This window comes from Pongo abelii, chromosome 20 (assembly GCF_028885655.2).
Source record: "Pongo abelii isolate AG06213 chromosome 20, NHGRI_mPonAbe1-v2.0_pri, whole genome shotgun sequence".
Taxonomy (NCBI): domain Eukaryota; kingdom Metazoa; phylum Chordata; class Mammalia; order Primates; family Hominidae; genus Pongo; species Pongo abelii.
In genome coordinates this window covers 54,828,796-54,844,847 of record NC_072005.2, presented here as the reverse complement: position 1 = coordinate 54,844,847, position 16,052 = coordinate 54,828,796, and the positions used below count along the sequence as shown (strand labels likewise).

Sequence of the window (16,052 nt, the reverse complement as noted above, 5' to 3'; positions counted from 1 at the left end):
AGCCAACCCGAGGAGTGTTTGCTGTTATGAGATCACCTGCTCCCCCAGCCCAACAACAAAATTAAATAACACCACGGGAGAGGAGAGAGGGAGGGGGAGGAGGGAGGAAGGGACGAGAGAGAAGAGAGACTGAAACAGGGAGAAGAGGCAGGAGAGGAGGAGGTGGGGAGAGCACGAAGCTGGAGGCCGACACAGAGGGAGGGCGGGAGGAGGTGAAGAAGGAGAGAGGGTAGAAGAGGCAGGAGCTGGAAAGGAGAGAGGGAGGAGGAGGAGGAGATGCGGGATGGAGACCTGGAGTTAGGTGGCTTGGGAGAGCTTAATGAAAAGAGAACGGAGAGGGGGTGTGGGTTAGGAACCAAGAGGTAGCCCTGGGGGCAGCAGAAGTCTGAGAGGAGTAGGAAGATCAGGAGCTAGAGGGAGACTGGAGGGTTCCGGAAAAAGAGGAGAGGAAAGAGGAAAGACACAGAGAGACGGGAGAGAAGAGTGGGTTTGAAGGGGGGATCTCAGTCCCTGGCTGCTTTGGCATTTGGGGAACTGGGACTCCCTGTGGGGAGGAGAGAAAAGCTGGAAGTCCTGGAGGGACAGGGTCCCAGAAGGAGGGGACGGAGGAGCTGAGAGAGGGGGGCAGGGCGTTGGGCAGGGGTCCCTCGGAGGCCTCCTGGGGATGGGGGCTGCAGCTCGTCTGAGCGCCCCTCGAGCGCTGGTACTCTGGGCTGCACTGGGGGCAGCAGGTAAGACCTGGGGTTCCCGGCAGGAGCCGCCGAGGGAGGGTGGAGGTGGGGATGCCAAGGAGAGGGATTCAGGCTGCTCTCTTCCCAGCTCACATCGGACCAGCACCTGACCCCGAGGACTGGTGGAGCTACAAGGATAATCTCCAGGGAAACTTCGTGCCAGGTGCCGCCAAGGCGGGGACCCAGGAGTCCGGCCTTCCCGGCTTCTTCTTCTTCAGACTCAGGAACCTGGGTTCCCAGCTCCCTCCTCCCCCCAGGACCAGGAGTCCCAGCCCCCTCCTCTGTCCCTCAGGAGTCGGGCCAGCCTCTGAACCCCAGGGGCTCACCATGGGACATTATACATGCGCATTTCAAGTAGTGAGTGGGAGTGAGTGGAAGGAAGTGTGGGGGTGGAGATTATGTGCGTGTTTGCCGGGAGAGGAAGGTCCTGGCTCCTGCTAGGAACCAGAGGCTGGGTGGCCCCATCTCCCACCTTGTCCAGCCCTGTCTTGCAGCTCCTCTCCCCAACACATTAATAATAATACAGCTGTGGGATAAGAGAGATTAAAAAAAAAAGAACTACAACTCCCACGGGGCTCTGGGGCAGGTAGGCAGCAGAGGGGTAGGCTGGTAGCACTGGGGCCTGCTGGGAGTTGTAGTTCCATCTACAATGGCTTAAGATGGGTTTGATCGGCTGGGCGCGGTGGCTCACGCCTGAAATCCCAGCACTTTAGGAGGCCGAGGTGGGTGGATTACCTGTGGTCAGGAGTTCAAGACCAGCCTGGCCAACTTGGTGAAACCCGTCTCTGCTAAACTTGGAAACTATTCCAAGATTCTTCTAGGACCCAGAATTCTGGATCTGAGCCCAGTCCTCCCTCAGACCCAGGAGTCTAGGTCCCTAGCCCCTCCTCCCCTGGGATCTGGGAGTCCAGACCACAGCCCACTCAGCACATACCAGCCCTGGGATCCAGTCTCTATTTCTGACTCCTTGTCTTCCTACTCCGACCCCACCCCCAGGGCCTCCTTTCTGGGGCCTGGTGAATGCAGCGTGGAGTCTGTGTGCTGTGGGGAAGCGGCAGAGCCCCGTGGATGTGGAGCTGAAGAGGGTTCTTTATGACCCCTTTCTGCCCCCATTAAGGCTCAGCACTGGAGGAGAGAAGGTAAGGGGCTTGGAGGGAGGATCTATTGAACCCACTGGGGATGGGCATGAGTAGAGGCTGGGGAATGGGGTGCTAAGGTAGGAGAGCAGCCTTGGGGGAGGAGGGGACACCCCGTGGGTGGAGAGAAGGCTGCTTACACTGTAAAATGGATCACCCATTCTTCCCTTCCCAAGCATGGTCTCCTAGTCTCCCCATCTCTGCAGAAGCAATGAAAAGCAGAACATTTCCTGTGCCAGGCAGATTTAAAAACTTGATAAGCCTCTCATCTCATAACCACCCCACGAAATGGGTACTATTATTATTATTATTATTATTATTATTATTATTTTGAGATGGAGTTTTGCTCTTGTTGCCCAGGCTGGAGTGCAATGGTGTGATCTCAGCTCACTGCAACCTCCACCTCCCGGGTTCAAGTGATTCTCCTGCCCCAGCCTCCCGAGTAGCTGGGATTACAGGCATGCACCACCACGCCCAGCTAATTTTTTGTATTTTTAGTAGAGATGGGGTTTCTCCATTTTGGTCAGGCTGGTCTTGAACTCCTGACCTCAGGTGATCCACCTGCCTTGGCCTCCCAAAGTGCTAGGATTACAGGCATGAGCCACCGTGTCCAGCCAAAATGGGTACAATTATTAACCTTATTATATACATGCAGAAACTGACACACAGAGGTTAAGTTACTTGCCTAGGATCACACAGAGAGCCAGCACTGGCATTCAAACCAAGCAGCGTAGCATGAATGCTGGGACCTGCTTTACAATACCATGCTGGGAACCATACTTTTTTTTTTTTTTTTGGAATTGGGATCTCACTCTGTGACCCAGGCTGGAGTGCAGTGGCCCAGTCATAGCTCACTGTAACCTCAAATTCCTGGGCCCAAGTGATCTTCCTACCTCAGCCTCAAAAATAGCTAGGACATGCCTGGGTGTGGTGGCTCACACCTGTAACCCCAGCACTTCGGGAGGCCGAGGTGGGTGGATCACGAGGTTAGGAGTTCGAGATCAGCCTGGCCAACATGGTGAAACCCCATCTCTACTAAAAATACAAAAATTAGCCGGGTGTGGTGGCATGTGCCTGTAATCCCAGCTACTCGAGAGGCTGAGGGAGGGGAGAATCGCTTGAACCCAGGAGGCGGAGGTTGCAGTGAGCTGACATCACGCCACTGGACTCCAGCCTGGGTGACAGAACAAGACTCCATCTCAGAAAGAAATAAATACAGAGAGAGAGGGAGAGAAAAGAAAGAGAGAGAAAGAAAGAAAGAGAGGAAGAAAAAAGGAAGGAAGGAAGGAAAGGGAAGGGAAAGAAGGAAAGGAAGGAAGAAACCAGGATTGCAGGCACATGCCAGTATGCTTGGCTAACTTTTGAAGTTTTTTGTAGAGGTGGGGTCTCACTATGTTGTCCAGGCTGATCTCGAACTCCTGGGTTCAAGTGATCCTCCTTGCCTTGGCTTCCCAAGGTGCTGGAATTACAGCTGTGATCCACCGCGGCCAGCCAATACCATTTCTTATAAGAGCCGGCACTACCTTTCATTTAGCTGCCCCAGCCAAAAGCCTCAAAGCCATTCCCCATCCTATCCTATCTCCCTCACGTCCATTTCCAATCCATGTTCTTTCTAGCCTTGCTGCTAAATATTATTCAAATCCTTTCACCTGTCACGCCCTCTGCTGCCCCCAGTCTCATGTAGGCACCATCATCTCCCACCTGGACTGGTGGTGTACCCTCCTCACTGGCCTGCCTCTCAACCTCCTGCAATCTATTCACCCCACAGCTGAGAGATGTTTAAAACACAAATAAGATCATATCACTCCTGCTCAAAATCCTCCTATTAGGATATGTAATAACAGCAAACATTTACATAGCACTTACTATATGTTTGGCACTCTGGCAAATGTGTTATATATATGCAGTTTATTTATTTGTTTATTTTTATTTTATTTTTTGAGTCAAAGTCTCGCTCTGTCGCCCAGGCTGGAGTGTAATGGAACGATCTCAGCTCACCGAAACCTCTGCCTCCTGGGTTCAAGCGATTCTCCTGCCTCAGCCTCCCAAGTAGCTGGGATTACAGGTGCCCACCACCACACCCGGCTGATTTTTGTATTTTTAGTTGAGATGGGGTTTCACCATGTTGGCCAGGCTTGTCTCAAACTCCTGACCTCTGGTGATCTGCCCACCTCAGCCTCCCAAAGTGCTGGGATTACAGGCGTCAGCCACCACATCCAGCCTATATATGCAGTTTATTTAAATAAAAATACAAAACTCTCTACTGTTTTCCACAAGGTCCTGCACCATTCAGCCCCCATAACCTCTCTCTCCTCTGTTTACTGGACTTTGATGAAGTCTCTTTGCTGTTACTCAAACAGGCCACCTCAGGGCCTTTGCACTTGCTGTTCTCTCTTCTTGGAATGCCCTTCTCTCTGTTCTTTTGCAAGTCACCCCTGCTTATCCTTCAGGTCCCCATTAAAATGTCACCTTTGGCCAGGTGCAGTGCTTCATGCCTGTAATTCCAGTATTTTTCAGAGGCTAAGGCAGGATGATGACTTGAGCCCAGGAATTTAAGACCAGCCTGGGCAACATAGGGAGAACCCTCTCTACCAAAAAAAAAAAAGAAAAAAAAGAAAATTGAAAATTAGTTGGGCATGGTGGTCTGTGACTGTGGTCCCAGTTACTTGAGAGGCTGAGGCAGGAGGATCATTTGAGCCCAGGAGTTTGAGGCTGCAGTGAGCTGTGATGGCACCACTGCAATCCAGCCTGGGTGACAGAGTGAGACTTTGTCTCAAAATAATAAATAAATAAAAATAAAATGTCACCTTTGCAGGGAAGCTATTCCTGACACCCCCCATCTAAGCTGAGCTCCCCATGACACCTCAGAGCTCCCAGTTCCCCAAAACATGAGCTCAGGATGTAATTAATTAAGCAGTTAACTTATGTGATTCACAATTGTCTGTCTTGCCTTCATTAGAACATAAACTCCATAAGGCTCAGGACTTTTGTCTACTTGTTTATTGCTCTATTCTTGCATCCACGGCACATAGCACCAGCTCAGTCAATATTTGTTAATCAAACAAATTCACCAATATTGGGCACCAACTTACAGACTGGCACACAGCCTGGAAAGTGGTCAGTGTTCAAATTATGTTGAATGATTAAATTACTGTTGGAGGCCAGGCACAGTGGCTCACGCCTGTAACCCCAGCACTTTGGGAGGCCAAGGGGGGCAGAACACCTGAGGTCAGGAGTTCAAGACCAGCCTGGCCAACACGGTGAAACCCCGTCTCTACTAAAAATACAAAAATTAGCTGGGTGTGGTGGCACACGCCTGTAGTCCCAGCTACTCGGGAGCCTGAGGGAGGAGAATCGCTTGAACCCAGGAGTCAGAGGTTGCAGTGAGGCAAGATCTCACCACTGCACTCCAGCCTCAGCAGCAGAGTGAGATTCTATTAAAAAAAAAAAAAAAAAAAAAAAGCCGGGCGCGGTGGCTCACGCCTGTAATCCCAGCACTTTGGGAGGCTGAGGCGGGCGGATCACGAGGTCAGGAGATCGAGACCATCCTGGCTAACACGGTGAAACCCTGTCTCTATTAAAAATACAAAAAATTAGCCGGGCGTGGTGGGCGGCGCCTGTAGTCCCAGCTACTCTGGAGGCTGAGGCAGGAGAATGGTGTGAACCCAGGAGGCGGAGCTTGCTGTGAGCGGAGATCGCGCCACTGCACTCCAACCCCGGGCGACAGAGCGAGACTCCGTCTCCCCCCAGGAAAAAAAAAGACCGGGCGCGGTGGCTCACGCCTGTAATCCCAGCACTTTGGGAGGCTGAGGCGGGTGGATCATCAGAGGTCAGGAGTTTGAGACCAGCCTGACCAACGTGGAGAAACCCTGTCCCTACTAAAAACACAAAATTAGCCGGGCATGGTGGCGCATGCCTGTAATCCCAGCTACTCGGGAGGCTGAGTCAGGAGAATCGCTTGAACCCAGGAGGCGGAGGTTGCCGTGAGCCGAGATCACACCATTACACTCCAGCCTGGGCAACAAGAGCGAGACTCCGTTTCAAAAAAAAAAAAAGACTGTTGGAATCAGAAAATATAGGCATGGGAAACGGGAGATAAAAGATCTCTCCCTGCCCCCTGACAGCTCCCGCCTCTCCCACAGCTCCGGGGAACCTTGTACAACACCGGCCGACATGTCTCCTTCCTGCCTGCACCCCGACCTGTGGTCAATGTGTCTGGGGGTCCCCTCCTTTACAGCCACCGACTCAGTGAACTGCGGCTGCTGTTTGGAGCTCGCGACGGAGCCGGCTCGGAACATCAGATCAACCACCAGGGCTTCTCTGCTGAGGTAGTGGCCACTGACTGTTTACCTGCGACCCTCCGCCCTGAGTCACCCCAGTTCCTCCCACCTCACCCTCTTAGTGTCTCACCCCATCCTCTTCCACAGAACTGGCCTCCTACCCTAAGCACTAATCCTCAGCCTGATTCGGGCCCCCAAAGCTGGGGTCATGCTCTCCTCCCCTTCTGCTGGGGGACCCCATGCTCTGTGCTATCCCCAGGTGCAGCTCATTCACTTCAACCAGGAACTCTACGGGAATTTCAGCGCCGCCTCCCGCGGCCCCAATGGCCTGGCCATTCTCAGCCTCTTTGTCAACGTGAGCGGAGGCGAGATTCGGAGGGAGGGAGCAGTTGGGTGCCTGGAACCCGGGGTCTGAGGGAAGCGGGGTGCTGGGAGGCCCAGACTCCTGGGTCCTGGGGGAGGAGAAGGTTGAGGGCTTGGAATTCTGGCCTCCTGTATCCTCACCTCGTACCCCCACACAGGTGGCCAGTACCTCTAACCCATTCCTCAGTCGCCTCCTTAACCGCGACACCATCACTCGCATCTCCTACAAGAGTAAGTCCCTGGCGTGCTGGGGACAGTGGTCACACACGAGGGGGGTTCAAAAGTGCCACCCCTCTTTACTCTGGCCTGATATTCCCGCAGATGATGCCTACTTTCTTCAAGACCTGAGCCTGGAGCTCCTGTTCCCTGAATCCTTCGGCTTCATCACCTATCAGGGCTCTCTCAGCACCCCGCCCTGCTCCGAGACTGTCACCTGGATCCTCATTGACCGGGCCCTCAATATCACCTCCCTTCAGGTGACCCTCTGTCTGCACCGCCCTTCCTAGGCCTGGGTACTCCACTCACTGGCCTGGGTATCCCCTTGCTCACCTGCCCTCCCTCTCCTCATAGACTGAACTCAAGGAGTTAAGAGGGTCAGAGCACCTTGGGGGTGGGTGGGGCTGAGAACAGACCCCGCCCACCTGCTCCCAGGGGCGGGATTTCCTGCGTGACGTCACCAAGACCATTCACTGTTCACTCCGAGTTTCCCACCCTCCTTCCACGGCAGATGCACTCCCTGAGACTCCTGAGCCAGAATCCTCCATCCCAGATCTTCCAGAGCCTCAGCGGTAACAGCCGGCCCCTGCAGCCCTTGGCCCACAGGGCACTGAGGGGCAACAGGGACCCCCGGCACCCCGAGAGGCGCTGCCGAGGCCCCAACTACCGCCTGCATGGTATGGTCCAGTCTGCACCCCCTCTAAGTCTTGGGCTAACCCGCTTATATGTGTCTCCCCTTGGTGTCTCAGTGTGATTCAGTCCCATCCTCCTTCCTGGGTCTATATGGTCTAGCCTCGTGAGCTGTCTCTTTTTCTCTCTTTCCCTACATGTCTACGTGGTACAGTCCACCTGCCAGCCCTAGGCCATTGCTAGCCCACGATTTGTCTTTCCTCTTCACTGCTTTGTAACTTGGTCTATAACCCTCGACCCCTGCCTGCCTATGGTCCAATTACCTACTGTTCTGTGCTTCCTATTACTGTGAATTTCCAAAATGGTACAATTTGGATCCTCTCTCCCTTTCCAAGTCGTACTACCTTACGCTGTTCCACAATCTGATGCTCCCTTCCCCCTTACTGAGAATCTACAAGGTACAACCCCTTCCCTCCACCTCTGCCTCCCTGTGGTTCAGCCCAGGAATCTCACACCCCCCCGGCTTCGCAACATGGTACAGTCCACACCCCCCCATGAAGACCTTCAAGTAGTTCAGCCTAATGCTGAATCTGGACGTCCCGATTCCCCCCTCCTATTGGCTTCTTGTGGTTCATCCCAGTGCTTCTCGACCTGGTACATTCCGGTTCCCCGCTCGCAGACTTCCGACGGTAGAGCCCAGCGCGGCGCCGCCCACGCCCCCTGCACACCCCCCGCCCCTTCCATCCTAAACTGACGCCCCCCGCCGTTGTCCTCTGTCTTACAGTGGATGGTGCCCCCCATGGTCGCTGAGACTCCCCTTCGAGGATTGCACCCGCCCGTCCTAAGTCTCCCCACAAGGCGAGGGGAGTTACCCCTAAAACAAAGCTATTAAAGGGACAGAATACTTCCTGTTTCTCAGTGGTCTGATTCTAGGCGCAGTGGGGAAACATTTGGGTATTAAAGAACAGACTTCTTCCGGAAACCAATCTTCCTCTTTCTAAACCTCCGCTCTCGGTTTTTTGGCTTCCTGCTTCTCAAAACCATCTTTAGGACCGCGGCCCCTTTAAGCGGCACCCCTTTTCCCCCATCACCCCCCTCACCATCAGGCAGCACGAGCAGAGCCATGTGCTTCCCCCTGCCGCCTGCCTCATTGGCCCAAACTGGGTCACGGTTCCGCCCCCAGTACCTCCTCCCATTGGGCAAATGTAGGTCAGTGTCCCGCCTCCCACCGAAAGGCAAGGCAACTTCACGAGCTGAGCCCCTCACGCGCCCTCCTGGGCCCTGGCGGATCCAGAGGCCGCATTGGCTGTGCGTCTCAAGGGGTCGGAGACGATTGGCCCGTGTTTGCAGCCGGAGGGAGGCACGCGGCTGGGGTGCATGCCCATAGAGGCGGGCGGGGCTGGACGCGCCGGGCGGGGACCCGGAGGAGGGGCGCGCGCTGTGGCGTCGGGTGTTTTGGTTTGGATTTTTTTTTCCGCGAAAGAAGTTTGCTTTGGCCACGCCTCAAGGCGGCCGCCTCCTCCTGCCCCCTCCTCCGCCCCTCCGCGCACACCTCTCGGTGCAGATTGCAAAGCGCCTTCCGTTGCGAGAGCTGCAGATTTTGCAAGAGCCAGGCTCGCCCACCTTGTAGAAGGAGCGCCTTGAGTCCCCTCTCACCCTCGGTTGCAAAGAGCCGGCCGCTTGATCTGGACACCCCCTCACCCAGACTGCATGATCTCCCGGGACCTTCTTGAGTTGCACGTTTCTGCACCAAGGACCTCAAATCCCCGTCGCTCCTAGGATTTGCAGCGTTCTGGATACTGGAGGGTTGCAGGCTACACTCGCCCGCCCCTGGGCAGACACCCGTCCAAACCACTGGAGTGTGCTGGTGACTGGCAGGCTAGCCCTTCGCCTCTCCATGAACCCGTGAGCCTGGGGGCAGGTGCCAGGCGATGGCGCGGCCTGTGAGCGACAGGACCCCGGCCCCTCTGCTGCTGGGTGGCCCGGCCGGGACACCCCCTGGCGGGGGAGCGCTGCTTGGGCTGCGGAGCCTTCTGCAGGGGACCAGCAAGCCCAAAGAGCCGGCCAGCTGTGAGTTCTAACCCCCATCTCACCCACTTCGGACACCCTACCCCCCTAGGGACTCAGGTGCCGTGGGGTGGGGGCCCATAGAAACCTCCTGTGTGCGGAGAGTCCATCTTCCCAACCGTAATCTACTCAATTACTCAGGTGTTTAAGCCCCTAGATCCCTCAGCGCCCAGGACCCAAAAGCGCCGGCTCTGAAGCCCGTCCACCCTAAGGACCCAGGCACCAACGTCCCCAACGTCCTCCCCGCTTAGTTCACAGGAGTGTAGGCCCTAGCCTCCTCTTCCTTTTGGTCCGGGAGGCTGGACCCCTGGGGTCCCAGGGAGGGGGTGTGTCGGGTGCTCACACGGTGGTGACACGGGCTTGGGCGGGGCGTCGTGGGGTCACATGGAGTCTAGGGATGAGGAATGTGCCCCAGGAATAGAGCCCCTTCCTGCCCCTTACAGATGGTGGGGGAGGGGAAGGGGGTACAGCGCGCAGGGGATGGGGGTTGGGTAATTACAGTGAAATTACAGAGCTGTCATTTTTTCTCTTACCTGCCCAACCCTCCACCTACCCTGTCCCTGCCCCCCTATTCCTGAACTTCCGTCCCTCTTTTTCTGGTTCGCTGTCTTTCTGTGTCTCTATCCCTTCCCGGCATTCTGTCCCCATCTCTGTGAATCTGTCCACCTGTCTCTGCCACCCCCGTCTCCATTCTTTCTGGGTCTCTCCCACTCTGCGTCTCTGTCCCTTCATCTCCCGTCTCTCCTCTCCGACACCCCGTCCCCTCTTTCTCTGGATCTCTGCCCTGTGTCTCTCGGACTCGGGGTCTCTTCTCCATCTCTATCTCCCCCACCTCACCCTCATCCCAACCCGTCTTTCCCGGCCCGCAGGTCTCCTGAAGGAAAAGGAGCGCAAGGCGGCCCTGCCTGCAGCCACAACCCCTGGGCCAGGCCTGGAGACTGCGGGCCCGGCGGATGCCCCGGCTGGGGCAGTGGTGGGCGGCGGGTCCCCGCGGGGGCGCCCGGGGCCGGTGCCCGCCCCGGGTCTGTTGGCGCCACTGCTGTGGGAGCGCACGCTGCCGTTCGGCGATGTGGAGTACGTGGACCTGGACGCCTTCCTGCTGGAGCACGGGCTCCCGCCCAGCCCGCCGCCCCCCGGTGGCCCGTCGCCGGAGCCGTCGCCCGCGCGGACGCCCGCACCCTCCCCAGGGCCGGGTTCGTGCGGCTCCGCTTCCCCCCGCTCCTCTCCTGGGCACGCCCCCGCCCGGGCTGCCCTGGGGTCCGCCAGCGGCCACCGCGCAGGTGCGGCGAAGGGGGCGGGGCGGGTCCTGACGGGGCGGGGCTTCGAGTCAGGGGGCGGGGCTGTGTGACGCTGGGGGCTGGGACCGTGGGACCCGGCTGCGGCCTCGAATTCCGTGTACAGTTGTCGAGAGGTGTCGTGGGAGGGGCCAGATTCGGTGTCTCTTAATGGGTCAGGGACTTGGTCTTCTGGATCCGTAGGGGAAGAGAGACTTGGAACCCTAAATTCCAGGAAGCCTGCCCAATGAGATTTTGTGGGTTTTTCTGTGGGACGTGGGGACAAAGGATGTGGATACTCGTGAAGCCAGAACTGGAAGTCCGGAACACCAGAGTTATTTACTGGGGAGTGGACTGACCCAGAATCTGGGCCCATAATCGGTGGAACTGGGATAGGACTAGAGCCCCTAGGTCCTTTACAGGGGCAAAGGCAAAGGAGAGGCACAGAATTCTGTTTACCCAGGACATAAGAGACTGGCAGCCCAGGTCCCTGGGTCCCCCAGTGGGGCCTGCTGCAGCTCCGGGTCCCAGAGTTCTTCAGAAGGGAAAACGTTAGGGATCTTGTTTCTGGATCCTCCAATTGGGGCTAGGGCCAAGCTTCTTATATTCCTAGGAGAGGCCTGGGATCCCAGAATCGTGGGTACCCCAGTGGCGGGGGTTCTGGGAAGGTCCAGGAGGCCGATGCTCCCCGGAGAGCAGGGGGTTGGGAACCTTTGGAGGTTGAGAAGTTGGAGCTAAGTGAGTGGAAGAGCAAGAGGAAAGATGTTTCCCTTTGGGCACATTGAGGTGTCCAGGGACGGACTGCAGGTCGAGGATTCCTGGGTACACCTGCCCCAGGTCCGACCTCCGGGCCGAACCAGGGCCCTACCCTTCCCAGCCGCACATTCCTGCGCCACGTGAGTCCTCCCATCCTTCCTCCGCGCTTCGCGCAGGCGCCTTCACGCGCGAGGGGGCGGGGCCGGGGGAACGTGAGGGCGCCAATGGCAGGGGGGCCTGGGAGGAAGGGAGGAGGAGGGAAGCAGGCGTCAGCACGTGACTCGGCCCTGAACCTGTGTCCTTAGCTGGCCCCGGCTGGCTGGTGCTTAAAGGTACAGGCGCCTCCTTTCGAACCAATCTTCTGGAACCTTAGAGCAGCTTCTCCTCCTCTTCCCTTCCTCTTCCCAGCGAGTAGCTCGTAGATTCTAACTTGAGGGCTTTTCAGTGCAGTAGATTCTTTTTCTCTGGACAGTCTGGGGTCTAAGCTTAGGTCGTGGATTCGGTAAGTAGGATTCAGGCTAGACTGTGCATCTGAAGTCCTGAGGTTTTAGAAGCAATAGCCCCATCGCTTCTCGGCCTTTTGGCTAAGATCAAGTGTAGAAGCAATAGCCCTGATTCATGTGTTACCTAGGGCAAGTTAGTTATGACTGGGACTCAGTTTCCTTGTTTGTAAAGGTGGATATGGTTCCATGATCTCTAAGCATCTTTATGGCTTAGGGGAACCTTCATTTTTCTCGTTATTTTGGAGACGGAGTCTCGCTCTGTTGTCCAGGCTGGAGTGCAGTGGTATGATCTCAGCTCACTGCAACCTCCACCTCCAGGGTCCGGGTTCAAGCAATTCTCCAGGCCCAGCCTCCCTAGTAGCTGGGCTTACAGGCGCCCGCCACTACACCCGGCCAATTTTCGTACTTTTAGTAAAGATGAGGTTTTGCAATGTTGGCCATGCTGGTCTCGAACTCCTGACTTCAGGTGATTCGCCGCCTCGGCTTCCCAAAGTGCTGGGGTTACAGGCGTGAGCCACTGCGCCTGGCCAAGGGAACCTTCATATTTTATATTAGGGAGATTAATCCCTGGCCGAATTTATGCTAGATCCCAGAAGGACTTTCCATGTGGCTATGATACCAGAGCAAGAGGTACCTTCAGGAAACCACCTCCCTAAAATACACACTCAGCTGACACGTGCTGTTTCCCCAAGGCCTGACCTCTCGGGACACACCCAGCCCTGTGGACCCAGACACCGTGGAGGTGCTGATGACCTTTGAACCCGACCCAGCTGATCTTGCCCTATCAAGCATTCCTGGCCACGAGACCTTTGACCCTCGAAGACATCGCTTCTCAGAAGAGGAACTTAAGCCCCAGCCAATCATGAAGAAGGCAAGGAAAATCCAGGTGCCAGAGGAGCAGAAGGTGAGCAGAGCTGGATGTGGGACATAGACTTGGCTGGAGACATGCCCCACAGCCAGGGAGGGGCCTTTTCTCACAGTCAGGCCTGGGCTTCTCATTGGGATTAGTGCTCAGCCTCTCCTGGCCTGCAGCCACGGATTAGTCCTCCTTGGCCACAGGGCACAAGGAGGCAGGGGCCTAAGGTTTATGAAGACAGTGTCAACTGGGCGAGGGGCCTCACTCGTGTAATCCCAGCACTTTAGGGGGCTGAGGCAGGAGGATCTCTTGAGCTCAGGAGTTCAAGACCAGCCTGGGCAACATGGCAAAACCCCATTTCTGCAAGCTACATGGGAGGCTGAGGTGAGAGGACTGCTTGTGCCTGGAAGGTTGAGGCTGCAGTGAGCCAAAATTACACCACTGCACTCCAGCCTGGGCAACAGAGGGAGACCTTGTCTTAAAACAAAAGACAGTGTCACTGTGGGGTGCTGACTCAGCCAGCTCTGCTAGGTCTACTTGTAGAGACTTGGAGCTTCTCCTATTGGGTCCAGAGCTCCACCAGGCACAATTGCGAAGGACAGTCTTCCTTGGCAATGGGATATCAGCCTGTGGCCTGTCTCTCCTTACTCAGCAGGCCTTTGATCTCTGATGTGGGACTTCCTTTGGAGTGATTGCATTTGGCTAGGATGCAGACTCTGCCAGCCCCTTTAGGCCTTGTTTCCTGGGCCTGGACTTCTCACTGGTGGGAGACTTCAAGCTTCTATTAGCAGCCAGTGCCACTTTCTGATTTGGTGTGATTTGAGCAGTCATTGCATCTTTGCATCACTTTGTTTTTTGCCATTACTGGAGTCTTCCCTAGCAAGAATTGCTTGGGCTTCTGTTACAAGACTTTGTCATTCCGGGCTAGGCGCGTTGGCTCACGCCTGTAATCCCAGCCCTTTGGGAGGCTGAGGTGGGCGGATCACTTGAGGTCAGGAGTTTGAGGCCAGCCTGGCCAACATGGTGAAACCTCGCCTCTACTAAAAGTACAAAAATGTTCCGGGTGCGGTGTCTCACACCTGTAATCACAGCACTTTGGGAGGCCGAGGCGGACGGATCACGAGATCAGGAGACCATCCTGGCCAACATGGTGAAACACCGTCTCTACAAAAAATACAAAAATTAGCTGGGCGTGGTGGCATGCGTCTGTAGTCCCAGATACTTGGGAGGCTAATGTAGGAAAATCGCTTGAACCCAGGAGACGGAGGTTGCAGTGAGCCGAGATTGTGCCACTGCACTCCAGCCTGGTGACAAAGCAAGACTCCATCTCAAAAACAAAAACAAAGAACAGGCCAGTTGTGGTGGCTCACGCCTGCCCAGCACTTTGGGAGGCCGAGGCGGGCGGATCACCAGGTCAGGAGATTGAGACCATCCTGGCTAACACAGTGAAACCCTGTCTGTACTAAAAATACAAAAAGTTAGCTGGGCATGGTGGCGGGCGCCTGTAGTCCCAGCTATTTGGGAGGCTGAGGCAGGAGAATGGCGTGAACCCGGGAGGCGGAGCTTGCAATGAACCGAGATCGCACCACTGCACTCCAGCCTGGGCGACAGAATGAGAACTCTATCTCAAAAAAAAAACCCAACAAAAATTAGCTGGACACGGTAGCGGGCACCTATAATCCCAGCTACTTGGGAGGCTGAGGCAGGAGAATTGCTTGCACCTGGGAGGTGGAGGTTGCAATGAGCCGAGATCATGCCACTGCATTCCAGCCTGAGTGACAGAGCGAGACTCCATCTCAAAAACAAACAAGACTTTGCCATACCCTTGTGTAAGACACAGCTACTTGAAGCACCTAGGACTGGCCTGTAAGTCAGATCTACACCAGTGGTTTCTCCTTCTAGAGGGCCCTGTTGCTAGGGACTGGATTTACCCTCACAAGCAGGAACTGGGCTTTAATTAAATGGTGGAGCAGAGAGCATCTTTCTGAGCCCAGTGGTCCTTGGTTACTAAGGAGGAGTCCTCCTTAGGAACCAACTTCCAGGATGGGAGGACTTTAGGTATAATCCTCTGGGGAGGTCTCAGGATAGTCCCCTTTCCTAAGAGACAGCTCTTCTCTCAGTCAGGTCCTGCTGGGGAGGAGGCTATTCTCTGGCCTCAGTTCAAGGCCAGCAGGTCAGAGGCTGGCCACAGTCATTGAAACCACTTAGATCTCACTTTTGTTTGCCAAGGATGGATGAGGTTGCCTTGGCAACCAGGTCAGAAGGCCCCAGCTCTGCGAGGATTTTATGGGACACCACACCCCATCCCCAGGGCACCAAGCTTTCCTTAGCAACCAGGATCTGGAAAGGCAATATGCAGGGCAGTGCTCTTCATTGGGAGAAGCCCTCAGACCATGAAGGTCTTGTTGCTAGGGAACAAGCATCCTCAGCAAGCAGGAGCTAACTGCAGGCCTTTATCATGTGGGGAGGGCTGGAGTCCGCTTTGCAGAGTGGAGACTTGAAGCGAGTTGCTTGAGGGTGTGGGGGTCTATCTCATGCCTTTACTGTTGCTAGGGGCCCAATCTCCTTAGCAACCAGGGCCCTAGAAAGGCAGACCCTTGGGTACCTATCCCAGCAGAGACCTGGTGTGGTTTAGGCCCTGCTGCTGGGGCTCCCTTCCTCTTTAGCTGGGACCTGGGTCCCTCTGGACCTCAGTGCCCTCCCCGTCTTCTCCTGCAGGATGAGAAATATTGGAGCCGGCGGTACAAGAACAACGAGGCAGCCAAGCGGTCCCGGGACGCCCGGCGGCTCAAGGAGAATCAGATATCGGTGCGGGCGGCCTTCCTGGAGAAGGAGAACGCCCTGCTGCGGCAGGAAGTGGTGGCCGTGCGCCAGGAGCTGTCCCACTACCGCGCCGTGCTGTCCCGATACCAAGCCCAGCACGGGGCCCTGTGAGGCTGCCCCACATCCCCACCTGGCGGAGCTCTCCTCCGCCTTGCTGAGACTTACGCCCTGTTCCCTTCCTGCCCTGTGGCCCACGGGCCGGCCAGCTGGGTGCCCCAGGGACGTGATAATGCAGATAAATACATTTATATTTTTAAGAAAAAGCGAGCCTCCCCCCTCCCTTGCGGGGGCGGGGAGGGTCCTCTGTGTGTGTCCCCGGCACGTCAGGGACCCTATCCTCCCACCGCCTCCGTTAACACGATCCTGAATAAATCTTGAGAACCCCAGAGCCAGCTGTTGTGGAAGAAGAGGGCAGCT

At 56.0% G+C, this 16,052-nt stretch overlaps 2 protein-coding genes across 2 annotated transcripts; both read left to right on the top strand.

The window, feature by feature from the left end:
- The first annotated feature begins 215 nt into the window (after positions 1–215).
- On the top strand, positions 216–8,263 carry CA11 (carbonic anhydrase 11). Its single transcript, NM_001135496.1, is given in 9 exon segments — positions 216–731; positions 820–894; positions 1,728–1,870; positions 6,010–6,195; positions 6,407–6,502; positions 6,669–6,741; positions 6,832–6,986; positions 7,238–7,403; positions 8,141–8,263. Coding segments are annotated over 9 exon segments (987 nt in total). The 5' UTR covers positions 216–664; the 3' UTR covers positions 8,167–8,263.
- A 103-nt stretch (positions 8,264–8,366) lies between these two features.
- DBP (D-box binding PAR bZIP transcription factor) lies at positions 8,367–16,023 on the top strand. Its single transcript, XM_009232848.3, has 4 exons — positions 8,367–9,426; positions 10,293–10,703; positions 12,649–12,860; positions 15,531–16,023. The coding sequence occupies exons 1-4, from the start codon at positions 9,288–9,290 to the stop codon at positions 15,744–15,746; spliced, it is 978 nt and encodes a 325-aa protein (XP_009231123.1). The 5' UTR covers positions 8,367–9,287; the 3' UTR covers positions 15,747–16,023.
- The last annotated feature ends 29 nt before the right edge of the window (positions 16,024–16,052 follow it).